The 23,768-nt window shown below is 41.7% G+C and overlaps 1 protein-coding gene across 2 annotated transcripts in view; it reads left to right on the top strand.

The window, feature by feature from the left end:
- The window catches only part of pik3r3 (phosphoinositide-3-kinase regulatory subunit 3), a 220,279-nt gene that overhangs the window by 52,585 nt on the left and 143,926 nt on the right, over positions 1-23,768 (top strand). The window contains exon 2 of one of the 2 annotated variants that reach the window (XM_022753002.1): positions 19,242-19,261. The exons of the other annotated variant lie outside the window; for it this stretch is intronic. Within the exon in view, the coding sequence (XP_022608723.1) occupies positions 19,242-19,261 (20 nt within the window). The remainder of the gene's footprint in view (positions 1-19,241; positions 19,262-23,768) is intronic. 2 annotated transcript variants of the gene reach the window in all.

Here is a 23,768-nt window from a genome sequence, read left to right as displayed (position 1 = left end):
TAGTTATCTCTCTCTCAAGTTAAATCTAGGTCTCTCTAGTCCGCACTAGTCTGACTGACTCGTCAGACCAATACATGATGAACTGATGAAGCCGCTTGGATAGGAGGCGAAACGTCTTCCACAGACAAATACAAGTCCAGTTGCCTTCGATTTTCCTACCGCTGTTTCAGTTTTAGATTTGGATGTGTAGCTTTAGCCATGCTCTGGGGGTTGCAGTGCCGGTCTGCCGGTCGGTCGGTCGGTCGGTCGACCACTTTGCGCTAAACTATTTCAACAACTGTTTGATGGATTGCTGTCATCCCCAGAGGATGAGTTCTACTGACTTTGTTGATCCTCTGTTTTTCATCTAGTATCATTATCAGGTCAGTTTCAATTTTTCATTACTGTGGACCATTTGGTTTCCCTTACAGTAGCCTCACAAAGCTAGCACAGCTGTGGACTCTGAGTCTTGTTGTATTGTTCATTAGCTTCCATTAATTTCCACACATTAAGAAGGAGTTGTGGATTCCATGGATAAATATTAACAATATTAATATGTGGTAATACATTTTAAGGATGAGCAAAGACCTTGAAACTATGATCCAACTCTAGCAAACATTAAAGCAGAGCTTGAAGTTGATTGTGATGAAATACAAAACTTAAACGCACAGTATGTAACTTCTGCCTCTAGGGGTCTCTCAATCAAAAACAATAACAAAAGAGGACGTTGGGTGACGTCGTGAAGTGGCGTGGGATCATGGGAGTTGTTGTCTTCACCACCATTGCCGTCAGCTTCTCCTGGTTTGGATTCCTTCAGTGTCAGTGGTTCACAGCGGTATTATCCACAGAGGTCTCCTTCTCTCCACAATAAACAGACCAGGGGATTATGACCAGTAGAAACACTGAATAAAACTGTTTCATATTCAAAGGCAGTGTTTCACAAACTCTGTTCAACATTTACTCAGCTTTTTTTCCCTGATAACAACTTCAGATCCAGACGTCCGATAACTAAAATCCTTCATCTGGTTGAAATATATAGTTTTTTAGCACATTTTAACGTGGAAAAGTTACAGATTATAATGTTAAGAGAGAAATTAATAAGAAATAAATGGAGGAAAATGACTGGATTAGTAGAAACAATGCATCCTAAATTCAAATACAAAGCAGCATGATTGATTTCTAGAACAATAAGCTGTGATGTTAAGTCTGTGTTATTTGTGCTAAATGAGCAAAAACATGTAAAACCAGTGGAACACGTTCTGAGCAGCGAGGGCGACAGTCGAGATCAAATATTAGTGCTGTGAAACTCCAGGCGCCACTGTGAAGTGGCCTGAAAACGTGTGTTCAGCAAAATGTGCATATGTAAATAAGGGTAATGCACACATACACACACACACACACACACACACATATATATATATATATATATACATAGTGAGTGTGTAAGGGAAAAAAGATCCAGAGTATAGGAGATCTCTGAAGTGAATCAAAAGCTGCGGAGTTGAACGAACCCCTGTGACAGGAAGATCACCGTTAATGGTTTTAATAGTCCAACATCACCCCATTAAGACACACACACACACACACACACAAACACACGCACAGTCATCCACATATGACAGGGACAGACATTTCAAGGTTGTGCTGCAAGCTGTTTCTCCCTCTGCCTTTTTTTTTTCCACTGAGATGTCTTTTCCACTAGGTCAGCATTAAAATCAGGTCTTAAGGAAAGTGACATTAGCGATGATAAATGAGTTACATGTTTCATTAATCACCCAGCTGAAAGGTGTGCAGAGAGAGGGAGAGAGAGGGAGAGAGAGGGAGGCGGGAGGGATGAACGGGAGAGAGAGACAGAGCGCTCTCGTGCTCCTGTGGCCTCTCTTTGTTTGTCGAGGCGGTCGGCGGATGATTTACACGCACCGCCACACGTAAAACGAACACTCCAAAAAAAAAAAAAATCTCCAATCAAAGTGACAAAGTCAAACAGCCACCGAGCTTCCAGGGAATAATCACATTCAATCATAAATTCCATTTTGTCGACGTTGAAAAACCGTGGCGGTAATTGTGTGAGTTGAATGCTCTCAATGTGGACAAGTTGAGCCAATTAGTGAGGCGGGGAAGTCATTCCTGGCGCCAAACGGCTGCGTTTACGCGTCCCGCCTGTTTGAACCCTGCCATGTTTGCTCGGTGATGAGTGAAAATCCCATCACCGGACGTCTTTGAGGGAACGAGAGTGTGTTGTGTTCAGCTTTGATCTCACAGATCCTCCACAAAACGTCATTTCTGTGTGTGTCACTGTCAAAAGGTTCCCAATAACATTGTAATTAAAATGCTCTTAAAACTCATTCATGTCTTCAGATTTGACACGAGGACTCTGACGTCCTGCTGCGAGGGAACTAGACACGTCTTAAAGTTCACCCCTGATAACGAGGGTGAGGGAAATACACAGGATTTATTTGCCATGGTGTGTTGCTGTTCACTATCTCTATTGATGAGGCTGTGAACCACCGGGCTGGAAACATGAACAGGATTAGAGTTTATCAGTTTATAAGATTCCTGAATGTTATCAGCATCTGAAATGTATTTGCTTCAATATTCCTCCGTCTTTAAGTTGCAGGTCTTAGTGCCGCTCTGATTCCAGCAAAACCCCCGTGTGAAATGAGAAATGGTACATGTTATCATAGATGTGATTTTATTGCGGCTGCATTTTGAGCCATGCTAAAACAACAGTGTTGCTCCTTCGGTCCACCGCCGTGGTCCACACTGAAATATCTCCACAGCTGTTGGATGGATTTCTGGGACATTTCGTAAAGATATTCAGGATCTCCAGAGGATGAATGAATCCTGCCACGAAACAGGTCAAAGTATTTGTTTCCTGTGAAACATCTCAGCACCTACTTGACGGATTTGTACTAAGTCCAATGCAGATAATCCTAGTTCCCAGATGGTGGATCCTCACGATGGTGCTCTTTCCTGCAGTGCCACCATGATGTTGAGTGTCAGTGTGTTAGCATACTGACATTAGCATTTAGCTGAAACACTGCTGTGTCTCAGTAAAGCCTCACAGAGCTGCTAACATGGCTATAGACTTTTTTTAATGAAAGTCCAACTATTCTTTACAGCAGTGGTTCTCAACCTGTGAGCCGGTAATTATATATTTGTTTTTTTTCTCGTATTAAAGCCTTTCACTGTGAGAAGCCAATTATAGGAACTTTTATATTGTCGCTGCTGGACCACCTTCTATACTTGTTTCCTGTCTCAGTCTGATTGCACACTAAAAGATTACATCCATGGTGAAAACTGGACTAACAAAGTGGATAGCTTGTTAGAAACAGAAAGAATTAAAAGGAAAGAGAGTCAAGAGACTGAGAAAGCATTATTTTGTCTTTGTATTGTTACGGGGTCGGATGTGGGCCATGAGTAGGAAAAGTTTGGGAACCGCTGCTTTACAGTAACACAGCTGTAATACTAGACACTGTAAAAGTTGCTGGAAGGTGTGTTTAATTGACACAGAATATTATGCTGTCTTTAAAGTTAATTTAATAAGTTAGTGAATAAATAAGTTAAAAAACATAGTTAAAAAAGTGATTAAAACTATAGGTTCTGGAAACAGTATCAGAGTGAGCGCTCTGTGCTCTTGTTGATCTTTGGAAGTAGCGGCGGAGTGAGCGCTCGCCTATCAGTGTTTTTCTTCTGTTCTCCGTGCTAGTTTAGTGTTTTCAGTTGAACGCAGACAGACAAGAAGCACGGCACTGAATTCATGGTGAAAATGTTTTTCTGACACGCTTCTGCCTCGGAGACTATTCGTCTGTAAGTCATATGTGTACATAAACATCAAATGCATATTTTAAGGACTGTCATGTTACAGACTTTTGTGGTGGTGGTTGTTAAGCAACAATGTCACACAAACATGTGGTATTTTGTTCATTAACCAGTCTCTAATTAGATTTTTAATATAAGTCATATTTTAAGATGCACACCTGTGGGACATGTTGTCCTTTCAGGTGATGCTTTAGGTGAGTTTCGGTCCGTGCTGAACTCTGTCTTCACATGACCTTGACAAATTACACATTGTTTGAAAGCTCTAAGTCTCATGATTCTATCCGTGCAAAGCATTTTAACATCAGTGCAACAGCTATGGACACATGACTGGTTCAGACTTGTGGCTCCAATGTTGATGTTTTTTATCCAAAAGGTCCAAGTAGAGGCCTAATATTCACTTTTAGAAGAATAAAAATAAATCAGTATAAATTCTACATTTCCACCATTTTTGTGTGGTACTCTTTTTATTTTTTATTTTTGTTTTCAGGCTTTTGCACATACATGTATGTGAAGGGGTTAAAACCCATGAGGAGTCAACCGACATACCAACAAACCATAAACAAAGAGCGGAAACGAGGCTAGAAGCTGCATAGAACTGCAGAGCTGTTGATTCTCAGTTGGATCAGCATTACAATCACATTACAGAGTCATTGCATTCATTTTCAGTATCAAAAATATTGATTTATTCAGGTTTAAGTGGCACCGCTGAAGCTTTCAGGAGGTTCCCAGTGTCCAGCTCTCGGTCGGAGCGTTTCGAGGACCCCATTAAGATTATCATTTAGATATGAACGGTGGTGGGAGCGAACCGACCTCAGCTGAGGAGAGAGAACCATCTCCTCAAACACCAGCGCAGCACCGCTCACAGAGCCGCTCACGTTCTCTCCATCCTTTGTTCTCATTGTCTCCCATACAGCTGCATACAGTACGTCATATAAGCAGCTGCTACTCTTCTTTCTTTCTGTCCTTCTTTCTGTCCTCCTTTCTTTCTTTCTTTCTCCTCTTTGCCCTCTATCCTGTTTTTTTCCTCCTCCCCTTTCTTTCTTTTTGTTTATTTCTTTTCTCTTTCTCTATTATTTTCTTTCTTAGTTTCGTTGTCTTTACGTTTTCTTTCCCTCATTTTTCTTGCCTTTTTGTCTTTCTCTCTTTATTTGTTTGTGTATTTTTTGTTTTTGTCTTCATTTGTCTTTCCATTGTTTTCTTTCTTTCCTCATTCCTGTTCCTTTCTTTCTCTTTTTTCTTTATTTGCCTTTTCCTAAGTCATTATTTTTGTGTTTTTCTTGTCATTTCCTCTTGTCTTTTCTTGTCTTTGTTTTTATTTGTTTTATGTATTTCTTGTTTTTTCTTCATTTGTCTTTTTATTGTTGTCTGTCTTCCCTTATTCCTGTTTCTTTCTTTCTTTTATTTCTTTTTCTTTTGGTCATTATTTTTTGCCTTTTTGTCATCTCGTCTTTTTTTCTTTGTCTTTCTGTGTCATTCCTTTGTCTCTCTTCCTGTCTGTCTCTCACGGTCTCTTTCTCTCCCTCTTTTCCCTCCCTCTCCTTCCCACTCTCTCTTCCATCGCTCTCTGGAGGAACTTCCCTCTGTTTCCTCTCAGGTTATCGGACGATCTGAACAGGTGGCTGTAACCTGTCTGAGGTAACTTGTAACTGGTCACCACCAACCTCCTGCACCGAGGAGGAGGTGGGGAATGATGGGAGGGGGTGGGAGGAGAAGAAGAAGAAGGAGCAGACAAAGAGAGGAGACGGAGGAGGGGAGATGGAATGGGAATTAAAGAGCAGCGATAGCAGCAGCAGCCTCTTAGTCTTATCTTAATTATAAACACGATGACCCACCTGTGCTGCTCGCCGTGCGGCGGCTGTCTGACGGTGACCACTGACAGACACACACATATGTCCACACAGACCTAATAAACCTGTCTGACACCCCTAATCAGCTCCTTTTCCCCTGAGTGCACCGTGTGTGTGTGTGTGTGCGTGCGCGTGTGCGTGTGTGCGTATGTGTGTGTGCGTGTGTCTGTCCCGTGAGACCAGGTGAGCAGTGAGGGTGAGAGAAGATGCTTTAATTGCTTTTTCCTGCTCTTTCCCCCAGCTCTCCCTCATCTCATCCCTCAGTTTATGTTGTCTTAGCTCACACTCACACACACACTCACACACACACACACACACACACACACACACACACACACACACACACACACTGGTCTTTCCTGGCTGAGCTGGTTTAATACAGTCAGAGTCAATGAATATCTTTTTGTTGGAGTGTGTCAGAGGTGCAGTTGAACGTGTGTGTTATCCCGGAACAATAATCCGCTCATCGATCAAAAAATTTAAAGTAATTGAAGCAGAATTGGCTTATCAATTTATCATCAATATTGAATCTAATTTGGTTTTTGTTCAATTCGAACATTAAAAAGTAAAAGGCATAGTAATCTGTTCTGATCATCGTTGCTTAGCGACCTCTCGTGGCTGTGCAGATACTGTGTGTGTTGTTTGTCTCTGAGCAGCCACATTTTTTACTGATTGCAAAAAAACTGAACTTGTATCAAATGAAATAATATCGAATCAAGTATACTGATGAAGCACATTTAAAACCACCGGTTGACTAAAGTGCTGTACAATAAAATACAAAGAAATAACATGACATAGTAACAGCTAAGCAAGGAGATAACGTCTGAGATGACTTAACTCTCCCATAGGCAGAGACAGACAGGGAAGAGTTTGAAATAAAAATACAGAAGCTAAAGGTGAAAAATAAAACCTCAAAAGGCCAAAGTAAACGTGGGTTTTAAGTTAAGTCTTAAAAATGTCCACGGAGGGGGGGAACACTTACTTAAAAAAGGCAAACAAGCTTCAGGGCGGCTACAGCGGAGGCCCGATCGCCCCTTTTCCCTCAGCCTGGGCCGAGCTGGTCTAACGGTCTGAGGGTCTGAGAGATCTGCGGATGGAAAGGGTGGGGGCAGAGGAGCTCAGAGATGTACTGGGGTGCCAAACCTTTAAAAACAAGTACTTGACTGGTGAAGCCAGTGCAGGGGATGCAAGTACAGGTGAGATGCTGCAGTCTTGGTCCGGCTGCGGTGTTCTGCGCCAGCTGTAGTCGAGACAAGGAGCACTGGCTGATGCCCAAATTGACGGCATTGCAATAACAATCCAGCTGAGAGGAAATGAAGGCGTTTATCATGACCTCCAGATCATTAAAGGAAAGGAATGGTTTGAGTTTGGAAATAGGTTGAAAGCACCTGAACAAAACAAAAACACAGATGCATCTGGGGAATAGTTCAATTTAGGGTTAAGGTTTAAGTTCAAGGTAAATTCAGGTTCAGGTCTGGGATTTGACATTTAGTGGTGAATGTTCAGGTTGAAATGTGGCGTCTAGGAGTGAATGTAAGTCAGCACAATGTATGGAAGTGACAACACCAGGTTAAAGGATTGAAATGCTCCAGTCTGTCCTTTTCCTCTCTGGATTAGATGCAGGATAATAAAAAATAATGGGAATCTGTTTGGAGGTGAGACATTCAGATTGCTTGTAAACAGGTTTAAAGTTCATATTCAGCTGTTCCATAAATAATCCAGGATTTAAAGGTGACAATTGCTCCAGTATGGAGGATTTATCTGGCATTGTGTGCTGTGTTGGAAGTTCACTATCTCCCCCATTTCTGAAGGGACTTTAAACCAAGACGGACAGGATTACGGTCCAGCTTTATCCCTTTATAAGAAGTGTGAATGTCATCTGCTGCATCTGAAATGTGTTTCCAGAGAATCCTTTCATTTTTACGGTCGGCTCGGTTCCTCCTAAGGACGGTCTCTGCCTCCCAAATCACTTCTAAACGGCTCCCCTCGTTAAGCCGACATATTGCTCCCATTCCCAGGCAGAGCCATTTCAATTAGCTAATGAGAGCCGGAGGAGCCTGGAGGGAGGACGCTCGGTGCTCCTCTGATCCTCAAGGTTAGAGCTGGACGCAGGGAGAGAGGGGAGCACTTGGTCTAATCTACACTGAAGAGGTAATTACATTCAGTGGCCACTACAGGAGAGAAATTAGCCGGTGAGCTAATGTGGAGAGAGAGAGAGAGAGAGAGAGAGAGAGAGAGAGAGAGAGAGAGAGGAGAGAAGAGCTGTAACTATAACTTACTTCACTAAAATACAGGTTAATATAACAGTATTTGATTAGATGTGTGTGAAAATTCCTGTTAACAAAGAAAAACAGCCTTTCAACTGGTTAATGCAAAGATATATATATATATATAGATATATATCTAGATATATAATGTATATATATATTAACACACACACACACACACACACACACACACACACACACACACACACACACACACAAACACTCACACACATATAAACTGTACTTTAAAAATGCCCTTAAGAGCCAAAGTAGCAGCAAAACCAAGCAGGTTCCATTATTTATCAATTATTGGTATATTTCAATAATCAGTTTACTATCATTAAGATTCTTTAACATTACCCTCACAACAGCTGTCAAGTCTTAATTCATGACAACTGGTGCTGCCAGTTGGATTCAGTCATTTCTAATGTTAAAATATGTGACAGTTTGTCATTTGCTTTCAGAGGTGGTACAGTGTGTGTCTGTGTGTTGGTTCCGTGTGTGCATTTATGAATGTCTAATGTAAGTAAATCATAAAATAACACGACTAAGAACAGATGACTCCATGCGTTAGTGCTGCCTCCCCCGCTGAGAGGACAATGGAGCTCTTCCTTCCTCGACATCTTTCTATTTATCTCACTCTCAATTTAATGGCCCATTGGCCAGCAAGAGGAGGCCCCTAAAAAGATTAATCCACAGCTCAGCCCTGGGGGAGACTCGGTCCTCGGGAAACCTGCTGGAGCTCTTTAACTGAACCAGGGAACATGTAAATGAAGTGAACCAAGGAGAGGCAGGTGAGCGGGCAGGTGTGTTTTTCTTTTTTTTTTTGGGGGGGGGTTGTACTCACTTGATTAGGTCTCACTGGAGAATTTTAGTTGTCAGCAACTGGCCTTTTTTAAGACGTAAAATCTTAAAGAAATCAGGGGTATTTACTGATGTATTTTATGTCGTGTAATAAAACCTGAAAATGTCTTGGGCTGGTGTGAACCACAGACCGGTCACAGAGGCCTCAGGACGAGGGAACAGGAAGTGCTAAAATGCTAATTTTTCCAGGTTTTTAGGACTCATACCTGCAGAACTCTGAACTCTGTGCTCCCGTCTTCATCAAAACAATATGAACAGTTATGTAAACATAGGCAAGAATTAAAGTTGTGATGACGGGCACATTTCTGAATCCGACTTGACAGCTACTGTATATCTACATTGCTGCAGTGCCACTGAGCAAGGCGCTGAGTTGCTCCTACCTCCAACAGTTGGACTCTGCAGGCGACCTCTGTGTTTTAACGCTACAGTGGAGCGAGCGAGCGGAAGCAGCGTTTTCCTTCGGGGATCAATAAAAGAAAATCACATTATCATCACCACATCCGACGTGCGTGTTTGTGTGAGTTGCGTCAGCCTCCCGCTGCTGCTCTGTTTTATTCTCTGACTTCATGTCATGGAAATGAGCTTTGAGAAGGTGAATAAACTCGGGTTTTGGCAGGTTTACACTCCGCTGCACCCCTGGGTGTCAAACATACTGCGTCTGAGGATTGTGCTGTTTTCTGCCTTTTGTAGCTAAATTCACAGAAACGCTCATGTGGCAGATCCCGACTCCTTTATTCTATTATCACCATCTTACAGTACAGGCATGTATGTTTAGAAATGGCTGCCTACACAGCTATACACTCCTATTGCAGTGTTTTTTTTTTTTTTTTTACACTTCACATTAAGGCACATTTTTGTATGCAGGAATATTCATGTATGTGCTTTCCAAGATGTAACGACACAAACATCCTGCACGGCGTCTTTGTCGGCTGCTGCTTTGTTCTCTGCTGGTTCCTCAGTGTCTCGTACAAAGAGCTGCGTGCAGAAAGGATTCTAGTTCAGACCGACGCTGAAGAGCTTATTTAAAGCAGCCGGTTCCTTTCCCTCTGCCAGTTTCATGCAAATTTCACAGTAAAATCTTGCAAAACAGAATTTTTTTTAAATGCATAGTCTCAATTGTGGTGTTAAAATAGGCTGTGCACAGGTTATTTGTTATTTAATGGAAATATTACACCTCTAAAACTCACTACTTAATACTTAGAGTCTTGTTGGCTAATTGTATAGACACAGAAATAATAATAAAAACTAGAGCTTTTGGTTTGAGAGGATGTTACATGCTGTGTTTTGTTTTCAGATATGGTTTGCTGGTGTAAGGTTGCTGCGCCTGACTGTTAACAAAAAAATAGTTCCAGCATGTAGCTCAAGTAATGACACAAAACATTTTCATTTCACCTGTAAAGACAGAAAGACATTATGATGTCATCCACAGCCTGTGTGTGTGTGTGTGTGTGTGTGTGTGTGTGTGTGTGTGTGTTTGTGTGTCACAGATGAAGGCCATGTGTGTGTGAGACCAAACTGTGACATAACATCAGCTGATTGCTGCAGTGTGGAGGGTCGTGCTCTGACTGGAACCTTGATTCACTCTGACCGATTCATATAATTACAATTGATTTCCAGTTTCTCTCTCTCTATGTGTGTGTGTGTGTGTGTGTGTGTGTGTGTGTGTGTGTGTGTGTGTGTGCGCGCTCTGCAGAACTGCAGATACAGGAAACTTTCCTCTTGTGTAAATTGCACTGTTTATTGTGACGTTGACCTTTGAACACTAAAGAATTGACTGTGTGTGCGTCTGCATGTCGTTAGTTCTGTAACCGTCCCGGTGGCTGCAGCCTCGCCTCTTGTTGAAACGCGGCTTTACGTCTTTGTGTCGTCCACAGTAACCACCAACAGAATTCTGGGTTACCAGCGTCTAACACATGGACCCGTGTTGTCGGCCTCATTGGCCGAGGAACAACAGTTGAAACGCAGCTTGGCTGATAGTGATACATTTCCTGCAGAGGTGTAATGATTCTGAAAACCGAAACCGTGTTGCCCAGCTCCATCCTGCTGTAACTGTTACAGGTGTAGCCTCCTGACTAAATCACACAATATCATTCTATTTAGTTAGAGCATGCTACGCCAACCGGCTTTATTGTCGTCCGACTACGTGAGTCACGTGACTGTTTTAGTCCATTCATGATGGAGTGATCCTGCCTGGCCTGTTGTAAAAGTTATGTTAGTTGAATCAGCTCAAGATGGATAATAACCTGGAGAGATGAGGAGACTGGAGCTTTCCTCGCTGTGATACATCAGACTAATAGAAACGTCTCATTTCCATCGTGTGAGGTTTTAATTTAGCTGCTTGATCGCAGTGGAAGGTGGTAATTAGATGCGTAACGAAAATCAAAGTGAGCGAGACAAAGTGAATCAAGCGATGAAGACAACGAAGGATAAATTTCTGGTTTCAGTTTCCCACACAGACAAGACAGACTGCTGCTCTGGGATCAGCTGTCACCACCTCTCCCTCTCGCTCTCTCCCCTTCTGCCTCCAGAAAAACTGGACGGGGTCAGAGAGCTGTGATGGGGGTCAACAGCAATCTGTCACTGTCCCGCCCCGCAGAGACGGACAGAGCAAAGACTGTGTTAATATGAAGAGAGGACGAAGGAGGGGAGAGGAGAAAGAGGACAGAGACAGAATGTTTAGTGGAAATCTGGTGAGATGGATTCTTGAAGGGAAGAAACGAAGCCTTAAATCACTGTTAACGGTTGCAAACAGCTCGGTGCTGACTTTACTTTACTTTACATGTAACACTAGTGTGACCACAGGGGACAGGACTCAACATCACAGCTCAGGAACAGGAAGAGTTCATTGATCAAATCTCTTTACTTGTCAAGAAGAGGGTTGGGTGCACAGGAAGGCAGTCAGCAGGCGGGCCAAACAGATCTGATGGGTAGGAAGCAGAAATCCAGGAAACAAGAAAAACTAACACCGGGAATAAAAGCTGGAAAGTTTGACACGTGGGACAAAGACAAACTGAGACAGAGGAATAAATACATCAGGAAGGGGAAGACAAGGAGACGCAGGTGAAGCCAATCGGGGTGGGGAAACACACAAGGACAGGAAGTTATGGATCTGCAATGAGAGGTTCACGTGAGTGACACAAAACGGAACAGGAAGTAATGAAAATATATGAAAGAAGGAAAACATGACCTTAGGAGCATGACACCCTAATCTTCACTTGTCACTTTTGACCCGAGTCTTAATGTAATAAATAATGATTAAAATAATAATTATAACATTATAACATTTATAACAATAAGACTAATATAACTGCTAAAGTAAAATACTAAAAAGAGATAAAGAGACTTCTGTGTTGAGTTGAGCTTTGTGGTTTGGGCAATATCCAAAATGTTATATCTCTATACAGTATAATTATATTATTGTATTTTATGTTTCAGGTGTTTTTAAAAAAAATAATATATAAATATATTATTGTACTTAATGTTTCAGGTATAAGTTATGCAGGCACTGAAAAACAGTTCAAAGTTTTATTTGTCACATGCCAAGGTTCGATGTACAGTAGCCAAAGCAGGGAAGTTAGGGTCGGACTTGGCAACAGAGCAGACTTTCTTCAGATTCAGGTTCAGATTTCAGATTTTCAGATTTAAATTAAAAATATTGCATATTGCGGGAATTGTTATCCAAAATCTATATTCTTGAAATTAGATTTTTATCAAATATCAGGCCTAACCTTGTATCGAAAGACTTGTGTTATTGTTTTTCACCTTCAGACTCAAAATGATAATTGTTCACAGAAGTGGAACAGGTTCGTGGATTATGCAAAGTAACCAGAATTTTTTTTATTTTGACATTGTTTTAACGCCTTCAGCATCACAATCCCAGATGTTATTCACTTCTATTGTCCTGAGGAGGAGGTAGAACTTGGTCAAATAAAACTGAAACTCTCAACATGTCTACAGATAAGTCACATAAGTGGATATAAGTAAAAAGTATTAAGGTTAGATTTATCATTTTTGTAGTTTGGGTGAAGAGTCTCTTTAAAGAGGAGGAAGCAGTGACTGGGTCTTTAATGTGTTATCCACAGAGAGACTGTGGCTGTCTGCTGCATTTCTTTGCATACACTGTATATATGTGTGTGTGCGTGTGTCTATATGTGTGTGTGTGTGTGTGTGTGTGTGTGTGTGTGTGTTTTTTCACGTCTGTGTGCGTCTCTGTAACTGTGTTCATTTATCTCGGTGATGTGTCTTGTTTTTGCCTCCATTAATGAGCTTTGTTCCAACATAAAGAACGACAGATCGCCTGGAGTGATGCAGATCTGAGGCTCCCTGTTTGTGTGTGTGTGTGTGTGTGTGTGTGTGTGTGTGTGTGTGTGTGTGTGTGTGTGTGTGTGTGTGGGTGAGTGAGAAAGAGACCAGTGCAGGCGCTCAGAGCATGTCAACAGTCCTAGTCAAATATTAATGTGAGTCAGTGCCCACAGCTCTGTTACATACAGTATCATATCAGCCCTTAGCGCTGAGCGAGCTGCTGCTGCTGTTTACCTCTCTGCAATTACTGTGACAATATATAGGACAGCTCACTATAGGGGATTATACACACTTCAACAGGCAGCTGACACTTAGGCTGGAGCTGTGTGCTTCTGTGGTCTAAGCCTTTGTGTTCTCAGGAGGGTGTGTGTGCACGCACATTTGTGGTTGTGCGATTTGAATTATATGTTTTATAGGACACAAATCTGATTATACGCTCACTTCTGAGAACCCTGAGTTATTATAAAGTTCCCCAAATTCACCAAAAACAACCATGAATTGAACAATTAATTTGTCCAAAAACTACTTAAGTTCCTCTCCAGACATGTTTTAAACTCTGTAAAAATCCTGTGCTATGATTCATATTTTCTTTAACATGGTTTTCACACATAAAAAGTAAAAAAAAAAAAAATTCAAAACTTACTTCCTCATTGAGAAATGGATATAGCCTCTGTGACGTTACCCACAGGTTTCTGAAGAGCTGTTTTGAAGTGAGTTGTCCCACTGACACCATCTTGGCAGTGTCTGACTCCACCCCTATCTCCCAGCTAATCCAAAAATAGACAAAGAGGAGGGGCGTGTGTGGAGCTGACACTTTGGTGCATACTGGTTTGTGGCAAGCATACGCGCACCCACCTGTCACTCAGAGTGGCCACGCCCTCAATTCTTCATAAGTTTAAGCCTTAATAAAATGTAAACAGGTGAGTTATATAAACAGTTGTCATGAAGGAGGAAATGAGCTCTAGAGACCAAAACAGTTTTTGTACCAGGCTGTGAACATGTTTATTTCTGCTGTAAAGTTGGACATTTTAACATGGGAGTCTATGGAGACTGACTCACTGTTGGAGCCAGACTCTAGTGGTTATTAGAGGAACTGCAGGTTTTGGCTTCATGTTTCAGCATCAGAGGTTGATGCTTGCTTGCTCCAGGTGGACAGGTGAAAGAGCAGAGAGTATCAAGATGGTTTGGAGGAGGAAACATCAGAGAGACTCAGCCACATGTTTGAGCCTCAGTCAGACTCAGACTCAGATGAGGAGTCTGTTGAGACCAGAACCAGAGACTAGCAGACGGATCAGAACAGTTAGCGCAGTTAGCATCTTTTATTTGTTTTCATTTTTGTTAGCGTGTAACTGACAGTGGCTGACACAGTGTTAGCGGTTGTGCTAATGCTAACTCTCTCTCTCTCTGTACTGACGAGGTTTCAGGTTTGTTTAGCCCCGCCCCCCGTCCCCACAAGTTGACAGGATTGGTTTTTTTTGTTTGTGACACATGGTTAAACATAGGGGAGGGCGATATGACGATATTAGATCGTGAAGGATTACAACGTGAAGACGATCTTTCAAACTGCAGAGATCGTGGGATCGTCTAGGGCACATTCTATAAATTGCAGTTCTATGCTGATGCACCGACGCACCAGACGTATTGACGTCGTCAACCTGACCGACCTATCATAGCGAATTACGGGCAGTGACGCACTTTCCTACCCGCCTCCTTGTTTGTGTGTGTAGCGGTAGCACATGGAGAGCGATGGCTGAAAGCCAAACGGAGTCGGTCGCTAAAAAAAAAATTCCAGCTCCATTATATGGAATTGGTTTGGATTTTCCGCAACTGATCAAGCGCAAGCAAATGTAATCTGCAAAGTTTGCACAGAAACCGTTCGCACGTCGGGTGGTAACACTATCTGAGACCGAGTGAGAGTGGTGTGTTGTTGTTACCTTAAACTTTAACGTTGTTTGCACATGCAGGCAAAACTGCGACTATTTGAAATAAAATCTTGTTAAGAAAGGTTCTTCGGTCTAAATTGTCTGTTTTTTCTTTTTCAAAATTTAAGATCGTGATAAAATCGAATCGTGATTTTATTTAAAAAAAATCGTGATATGATATTTTTGCCATATCCCCACCCCTAGTTAAACACTTGATTTTCATTGGAGGTGATCTTTAAAACCACATGAATGAGTCACACTGTTGCACCTGGGCGACATGTTCCTTCATTGATCTCTCGTTTCCTCTCATGTTCTTTCCTTTATCTGTTCTTCTCTTCTCTTTGCACTTTAGCCAAAAGCTCTGGAGAAAGAAATCTGCTCATTTGTCCTTCAAGGCGAGTCTGCACACACTGAGCATGAAAACAAGTCTTCTGCTGTGTTAGAGTGTCAGTGTGTGTGAACGCAATTGCGTTTTTGTGTGTCTGCAGAAGGTGAGATAAAGAACGGTTAAAGGTTGGCGACCGCCGAGTTCATTTGTATTCATGGAAATAAGAGGAATCTGCGATGGCTGTTTCAATCGCAAGCGGAAAAGTGTTGAGATTTCATTTCAACTGTGTGAGTGACACGCCAGCTCCGTGTTCTCTCATTAATGTGTAATACAGACAAAATGGTACACAGGAAGTGAATGTATGATGTGTATCGCATACAAACACACACACCCACACACACACGCTGCATGATACTGTAGGTTACAGAAGAATATTTAATAGGCAGTTGCAGCCTCTGCACTCTAATTTCCTGAACTGTAGCAATATATCTGGATGTATAGATTTCTCTCTTCCGTCCTTTGTCTAGTGTAGCTGTGTTGTGTGTGTGTGTGTGCGTGTGTGTGTGTGTGTGTGTGAGTGTGGGTGTTTTTGTGTGTAGACCATCACTGGTGAAAGAAGAGTTCAGATGCTTTACTTAAAGAGCAAAACTGCTGTTTACAGTCTCTAGATTTTTAGCTAAAATTGAGTACTTTTCATGTTTGAAAAGTTTGCAGATTTTTGGTAAATTGATAAGATAAAATTTTCAGTACGTGGGCAGAATAAAAAGTGCATGAATTTCTACTAGTCGATGAGAGGAGTCTTATGCCGACCACATATTCGAAGACTTTGAAAAGACTAAAGTCGGACACCCTGTCAAATCTACAGGCAATGAGTCACAGAGTTTTAGTGAGTTTTCTCACACTATAAGATTTTATAAAGACTGGGGATCTTGCGTTTCACTATTTGCAAGAAGATTCCTTTGAGATTATTTCCCACCATGCTCCTGGTGGAAGTGTACAGACTTTTTTGCTCTTTGAAATTCCACATTATTATCATTATTATTATTATTATTATTATTATATAAAGTTAATAACTCAACACTATAATTGTCATGATTTCCCTAAAATGATGATTGCAAATGATTCTTTTCTTTGCATTATTTGAAACCTTTCAGTGCCAGACCTTTATCAGGCAAATCAAGCAGGACTCTGACGACTCGTGTCTTACGGCAACTCTTAGGGGACACACTACATCAGATATGGAAACAACCTATAAACAGTCTGTTACAGTAATTAAACACCTGTATGTCAGGCAGGCAATCCAAAGTGTCGATCCTTTCCAGAGGGTAAAGGTCGACATTCACACACTGCAGGCAAACATCGTTTATCGTTTGAATCATGGAAGTAGCCTAACGTTAGCCACTTAGCATGGCTGCTCGCTCTAACGTTCCCCTCGCTAATTGTTCTGACACGTTCAGAATCATTACAGCTTTTGCCAGTGCCATTAACAGGCGGCTCAGCCCTGGGCTCAAACTATTTTTCGATGCCTCCTGTATTTTATATATATATATATATAAATATAATATATATAACAAATCAAACTAATATCATAAACACCAGTCGAGTAATGGCTTCAACTAATGACTAGTCACTTACCAGTAGAACCAGCAGGCTGTGTTCAAACCCTCCTCCATTTCCCAAAGTGTTCGATGTCAGTTTAATTTACGATGAGGTTAGTTTCACCAGTCACAACCTCTAATGGAGTCTGAAGCATCGCTGCTGTTGCTATGGTTATCTGCAGTTAAAAACACTGTTAGCCGTGATGGAGAACAGTGGTTAAACTGTTGGTCAGAGCTCAAAGGGCCTGGTATATAATTTTTATGTATGACATCAACAACCTAATTAGGAATGTTTGTATATTTCATGATTTTATGGCTGTGATAAAAACACACGCACACACACACCCTCTGCCCAGTGCTTCACCCCCACTCTGGGCTCGGCCTCTTGACTCTCTGTTTGGCTGTGACACTTTGTTCTAGTTTGTTCTCGCAGTTGTTGGCCAATAAAAAGAGAGAGGCATGATGGGAGTTTACCAAATAAGACGAGTTCAGCCAAAGGCAAAAGCTTTGAGCAGAAATAACCTGAATTCTGCGCCAAAGGCTGGAGTCAAGGCTGGATCCTTCACACACACACACACACACACACACACACACACGCACACACACACACAGAGGAATTGAAACGTGTGACGAGCTGTTGTGTGCATACATACATGCAAATTGTCACAAGTGAAACGTAACACATGCATCATGCATGCACAAACACACGCCGGAGGTCAGAGGTCAGAGCGACAGGCTGCTTCATGCTTAATGCAGCAAAAACATCAGTCAAGATTCAAACACACATGCACAATACTGATGTGATGACGCACATGTTTTGTTGTATCTTTTGTATGTTTTTGTTCTGAGAACATTTTAGGGAGCGAAGGTATGTGAAGGGGAGTTCTTTGTCCAGTCCTCACACTGTATTCAGCTGTTTGAGGGTTTAGACTCGGTCTGAGAGTCCAGGTTCGACTAGAAACTAAGATGTGAGTAATGTCAGTGAGGGTCCTCACAAGTATTGAAGAGCAGATGCATGTGTATGTGGCCAATCCACCATGATGGACAATGTTCCTCTGATGTCATCACTTTGTGACCCCCCCCCCCCCCACACACACACACACACACACACACACAGGACGTGTTCATTGATCTAAGTGATGTAGAGTTTTTATTCCTGGAGGAATGATGCAAACGGAGCAACAGATCAATAAAGGCCACTCAGACGTCTCACATCAGCTACGGCTGCTGTATTATCAGGGGACACACACACACACACACACACACACACACACACCTGAACACACATTCATGAATGTACACACAGTCTATGGCACTAACAACCACACACACACTGAGTTTATCGCTTTATCTGATAATTAACTGGAAATTTATCGTGGTAAACTGGAAACTTAAAAAGTTGAGTAGAGGGAGCACCTGAACGCACCATTACTCTTAACTGGTGATGCTGATGGAGAGTTTTTAAGCCAATAAACCTTCTCTCATTTAAAGGACACACGTCCATAGAGCTGCGTTCAAAGAAAGAAGGTTAGAAACTATCTGTTTCGAGCAGACTGTGTTTATAGTGTTAAAATAATTCCAACAGACATAGGAACAAACTAATCTAACAAACACAACAAAATACAAAAGAGTAAGACTTGAAGAAATTTCAGAAACCCTGAACCGTTCTCTTAAAATGAGCAAAACTACAGACTGCACCAAAGGACTGAATGTACAATAAATGATAAGTATAGGAAAGAAACAAAAAACAAAAATTGTATTAAAAAGGTATTCTTGCATCTTTTCTAACTAAATTTAGAGACTCCGTCCTGGCAAACCCCCCTCTTGAACACAGACAGTTGGTTTCTTCCACTTCTGTAGGCAAATTAACTGTATTTCTATTTCTGTTGTTTTTGGAGGAATCGGATAGCCGCTTGATTTACTCACCTCAGACTGATGAGCATCCATGTTATTTGATTTACAATACATTTTTAAACAGAAGGACTGTTTTTGTCCCCCATTTCTTACAGTGCAGTTGTGTATGTCGCATGGAGGCGAAGTGATTACAGAACCTCTTTTAACCTACATCCGATGTGTGCATTGTATTAAAACAGACTTTTTTTTGTAATTAACAATGGTGTAAATTACTGAGACTCTGCAGCTCTACACAGCCTTTAGCCGGTTTAGCTTGTTGTTTTGGTTTTGCGGCACATTTCCTGTCTGGTCGAGTCTCACTGTGACAGAAGTCTATTCCATGTGAACCTGTGGCTCGTGCTCACAGGGACCATTAATAATGCATGAAGTCACTGAGACCCTATTGAACATAATGTCAGGCTGACGTTCAGCTTCAACAGTTGGCTGTTAATCAAACCAGCCACTGACTTGAACGATATGAACTTCAATGTTATTGGAATTCTATTTTTCTGCAGTGTGTCGAGGTAATAATGAGACACAGATTAGATGGAAAATAAATTTAATTAGTGACCTTATGAGAAATATGAGCTGATTATTGCCTCGGAGGAGAGAACATCTGGCTGAAATATTTCTCCTGACAACAAGGACTCAGAGTTTTTAACATGTGATTAGATTAGTTGTCTAGCAGAAACACGAGACATGAAAGTTGTGAAAATGTCATTTTTTATGTCCTATAGAAGGAGAGTTTCTGCTCACAGCTGCATTTCCATCCAGAAATAACTTCCCTTTCACCAAAAACTATAAATGTGACAAAACTACTTCCTGTGATGGATTACTCGCCTCTGCAAGTTGACTCATGTAGCATACTGGAGTGATCTGAGCGCAGTGCATGCTGGGAGGAAAATCAATCGAAAAACTTGCGGTATGATTTGGAAAAGGATCGGTGACTTAAATCGCACTTGGCTGAATCACACAGAATCACTGAGTCACAAAGGTCACAGATCTCTCACTGAGCTGGTTCGGTTTCTGGAAGGAGGGAAAACACCACAGCTGAAACATAGTCAACATAGTGACAAAATGGATTAGCACAACATATGTCTGTCTGTCTGTGGCCAACTTGCAAGATACAATCACAAAATTTCACAGGTGTCCAGTTAAGACCAAAATGAAGGCAGGGTTTGAAGATGGGTGCGGTCCGACCCGGAACGTTGACGTGTTGACGGGCGTTGCAGCTCTAGTTGATTTTTAATTTTAATGTAGGAGAAAAAAAAATGTGTTAATATATTGTTTTTATATGTTTGTTTAAGTTTGTTTGCCTCTGTCCTTGGCTCATTCATTGCTTCCTTTTTATTTTTTTAGTTACTTGTGGGGTTCTGCTCATACTTCCATCGCAGAATGCCAGAGGTCACTAGTAGCCAGATCTGGACCAACCTATAAACTATTGAGAATTTTAACCTTTCCTTGAAGAAATTTTGTCTACCTGGATTTTTTAAAATTTAGATTTACATTGAATACCCCTGCCGTGTGCTGTTCCTTTGGATTCTCTAGCATTTAGCAGGTATGTCCTTTTTGTGGCACATACCACAAACACCTGTGCACACCTTCAAACGTCCACAATTATGTCATTGTGTCACAGTCCCCAGTCTGTTGCAGTGCGTTGAGGTCTCTGGTCCACTGCACCAGACCCAGAGCAGCTCCTTGTTGATAACTAGTTCATTGGTCTGTGGGAACCCCAAACATAACCAGCTTTTCATGCTGGTCGCTGCATGTAGCGTATAAAGCATAGTGTTGTCTACGTCTCCTTAAATGTGGACTGATGTGTGTTGTTTTTCTTTTCGCTAGAAGCGGTGAACAAAGACAAACTACAGAAGTGATTTCCAAAGTCAAGGCAGTGAAGGCTGAAATAAAAACACGCATCAACATATTCCGGCACAAATGGAAACTCACATTCCAGTGGAAAAGGCCCAGAAGACATAATGTGCATTTGAGATGCATATTGAGTGTGGCCGTGTTAATGCTGGAGTATATGTGGTCACAAAGCAAGACAAATGACTTGTATTTGTTTGTGGTGAGAGCCGGTGGAGCCGGTGTCTCACTGTTTGTGCTTCGTGAATGTAAATCAGTGTTTTTACATCCACAGACTTTTTACGTTGAAAGTTAAATTTCCAGACAAAGGCAGTGTCCATGTTCGCACGCCTACATGTGTATGCATGTATGCTAATGTATGTATATGTGTGTGTGTGTGTGTGTGTGCGTGTGAGTGTGAGAGTGCAGCCAGACTGCATGAGCGTGCTCTGGCCTTGTGGGCCTGGTTGTCTGTCCGGGGACCCCTGGGGAACACAGGCGGGTGTTTCCTCAACCAGGAGGCTGTCATGGGAGATTGGCCAGGATGAGATGGAGGATCAAGGTTTCACTGGGCTTTTTACGGAGGCTTAGCCACTAATATCACCACTGCGGAGAGCCTTATCCTGCACGCTGTTTAAGATTCAACACACACGAGGAAGAAACATCAGGCGCAGATGAAAAAGCAAAGACATTTTGTTTTAAAGGTGGACAGTTTTCATGTAAACAGATTTTTACTAATGATCGGGACTTTGTTTCTGACAGACTTTGATTTGTGTAAACTGGCTATTTAAGTGTTGACCTGCTGAACCTTCATTGCTGGTTTTGCATGGGTTAACACACATGTGCAGCCAAGAAGTAGATTTAAAACCGCCTCTACATTGTTTGCTAAACTGCAGGGTGGGGCTGCTCCATTACGGCAAAAATCATAATCACGACTTTTTTTTTTTTATCAATATTGAGATCAAGATTATTTAACATGATTAGTCATTGACTTTGGAAACACCACACTGTGATTGAACTTTAAAAAAAAAAACCTTTGTACTTTTAACAGCAGACTTTCTTACTAACTTTAAATTCAATGCTATGAAAAAACAAAAAAGAGGGGTTGTTGCGAAAAAGAATGCGGCACAATAATCGTTTTATCTCAGTTATCTTTTCATAATCGTTGGCAGACAAAATTGTGATTGAAAAACTGCAGGGGCACAGTAAAATGTGCCAAAATAAAAGCATAGAGCAAGAAAGTCTGACATGTCAAAGTACTTCCTGCAGCGTTGTGCTTCAAAAAGCTGCAGGATTGGCTCATAGAGGACAGCAGAGTAAACAGCAAACATGCAACATGAGTATGACACCATGGATCATACTCACATTTGAGTAAGATGCCTCTGTTTGGTGTTTTCTTGCCACAAAAATCCTTGACTGCTACTGAGCTGAAAGGAAGAAGGGATGTTAAGGAACAGAACAGAACAAAGGAACAAAGAGGAGAGAGAGAGCAGTAGCAAGAGATGGAGAAACCAGAGAGAAGGGCAATCATGAGGAGGAAGAGGAGGAAAAGAATTATATGAGCAGCGGTGGAGAGGAGATTGTCATTTCAAGCCTTCACATTGGTAACAGGATACAGCAGTCACGCTCCAGCAGCCTGCAGGTCACCTCATCTCTCCCTCTCTATCTGTTTTTCTGCCTCTACCTGTCCATCTGTCTCATGTTGTGGCAGAACAGGAAAAAGGTCTGGAGGTCCGCCTACAGCAGAAAAAAAAAAAAGTACAAATGGAAAAAAAAAACACAAGAAATCCAGAGAGTCGGCGTTTGTTCGTTCAGCAAATCACAACAGGGGCTAAAGCAGGGGGGAGACGATCGTCTCACTGGGATTCAGTGAACTCATGTCTGGGTTTGACTTTGCGGCCACATGGGACACGCGCACACAGGAAACACTGATCAACCCAGGACCAGACCATATCAATTCAATAATATTCTCTTCTTTTCCCTTCCAAAAATGTTTAAATAATAATAGCAGAGAGTCTTATTTCAGTTTCAACTTTTAATTTGTCGTTTAACTTATAAATCCCTTTAAATTGTTTCTGTTTATCCTGTTGCAAAGCGACAAGATCGGTCCAGAACCAACAGTGTTGCCAGATCTGATTACAGTGTGTATCTGAGACACAGACAGGTCTCAAGTTAATTTTCCCTTGATTTTTCCTTCTGAAAAATAGCAATCAAAAAATGCCACACACTGTCTGACTTCCAACATATTTTAATGCAACGTTTCGGTCCTAGACCCTTATCAGGCAAACGGTCCGAAACAAGGACCGAAATGTTGCATTGAATTCTTTGTTGCAAGTCAGTGTGCAGGACTTTTTCATTGCCACCTTGGATCCACTCATCCTGTTCCTATTCACCTGTCTCACAAAATAGATGTACGAAGTTTTCTCCTGCTCCGCCTGAAAAAGAGTGTTGGAAAGATTTGTGGCTTGTGAAAATGTGTTGAGTGAATCGGCTCAGGACCGCAGGTCTCCTAAAGGGGCGGAGCAGTGTTGAAGCCCATGTGACACAGATACAGGAAATGATTCAGAGTCTCCCTTCTTAACTGTCTCCGTTCAATCTTTGACTACATGCAGTTCAACTGAGTTAAAACTCCATATTTTCCTCCTTGCCAACATTTCCGGTCCTTGTTTCGGGAACGTTTGCCTGATAAAGGGTCTAGGAACTGAAACGTTGCGAGTTAAAATATGTTGAGGAAGTCAGACAGTGATGTGGGCAAGTTTTTGATTACTAGGTGTTTTCAGAAGGGAAAAATGCAAGGGAAAAATTAGACTTGAGACCTGTCTGTGTGTCTTCAGATACCACAACGTAATACAGGATTGGCGAAACTGTGGTTCTGGACCGGATCTTGTCGCTTTGCTGAACAGATACAACAGAACACAGATTTAAAAGGGATTTAATAAGTTAGAACGACAAATAAGAAAGTTGAACGTGATAGAGAAACTCTCTGCTATTAATTATTTAAGAGCATTTGTTGGAAGGGAAAAGAAGTAGAATATTATTGCAATTGTTAGGATCCTGGGTTCTTAGATCAGTGGTTTCCTGTTTGTGCGTCGCGTGTCCCA

This window comes from Seriola dumerili, unplaced genomic scaffold, assembly GCF_002260705.1.
Source record: "Seriola dumerili isolate Sdu_G_001 unplaced genomic scaffold, Sdu_1.0 BDQW01000189.1, whole genome shotgun sequence".
Lineage (NCBI taxonomy): Eukaryota > Metazoa > Chordata > Actinopteri > Carangiformes > Carangidae > Seriola > Seriola dumerili.
Note: the sequence above shows the minus strand (reverse complement) of the source record. Positions and strands in the feature narration are given on the sequence as shown.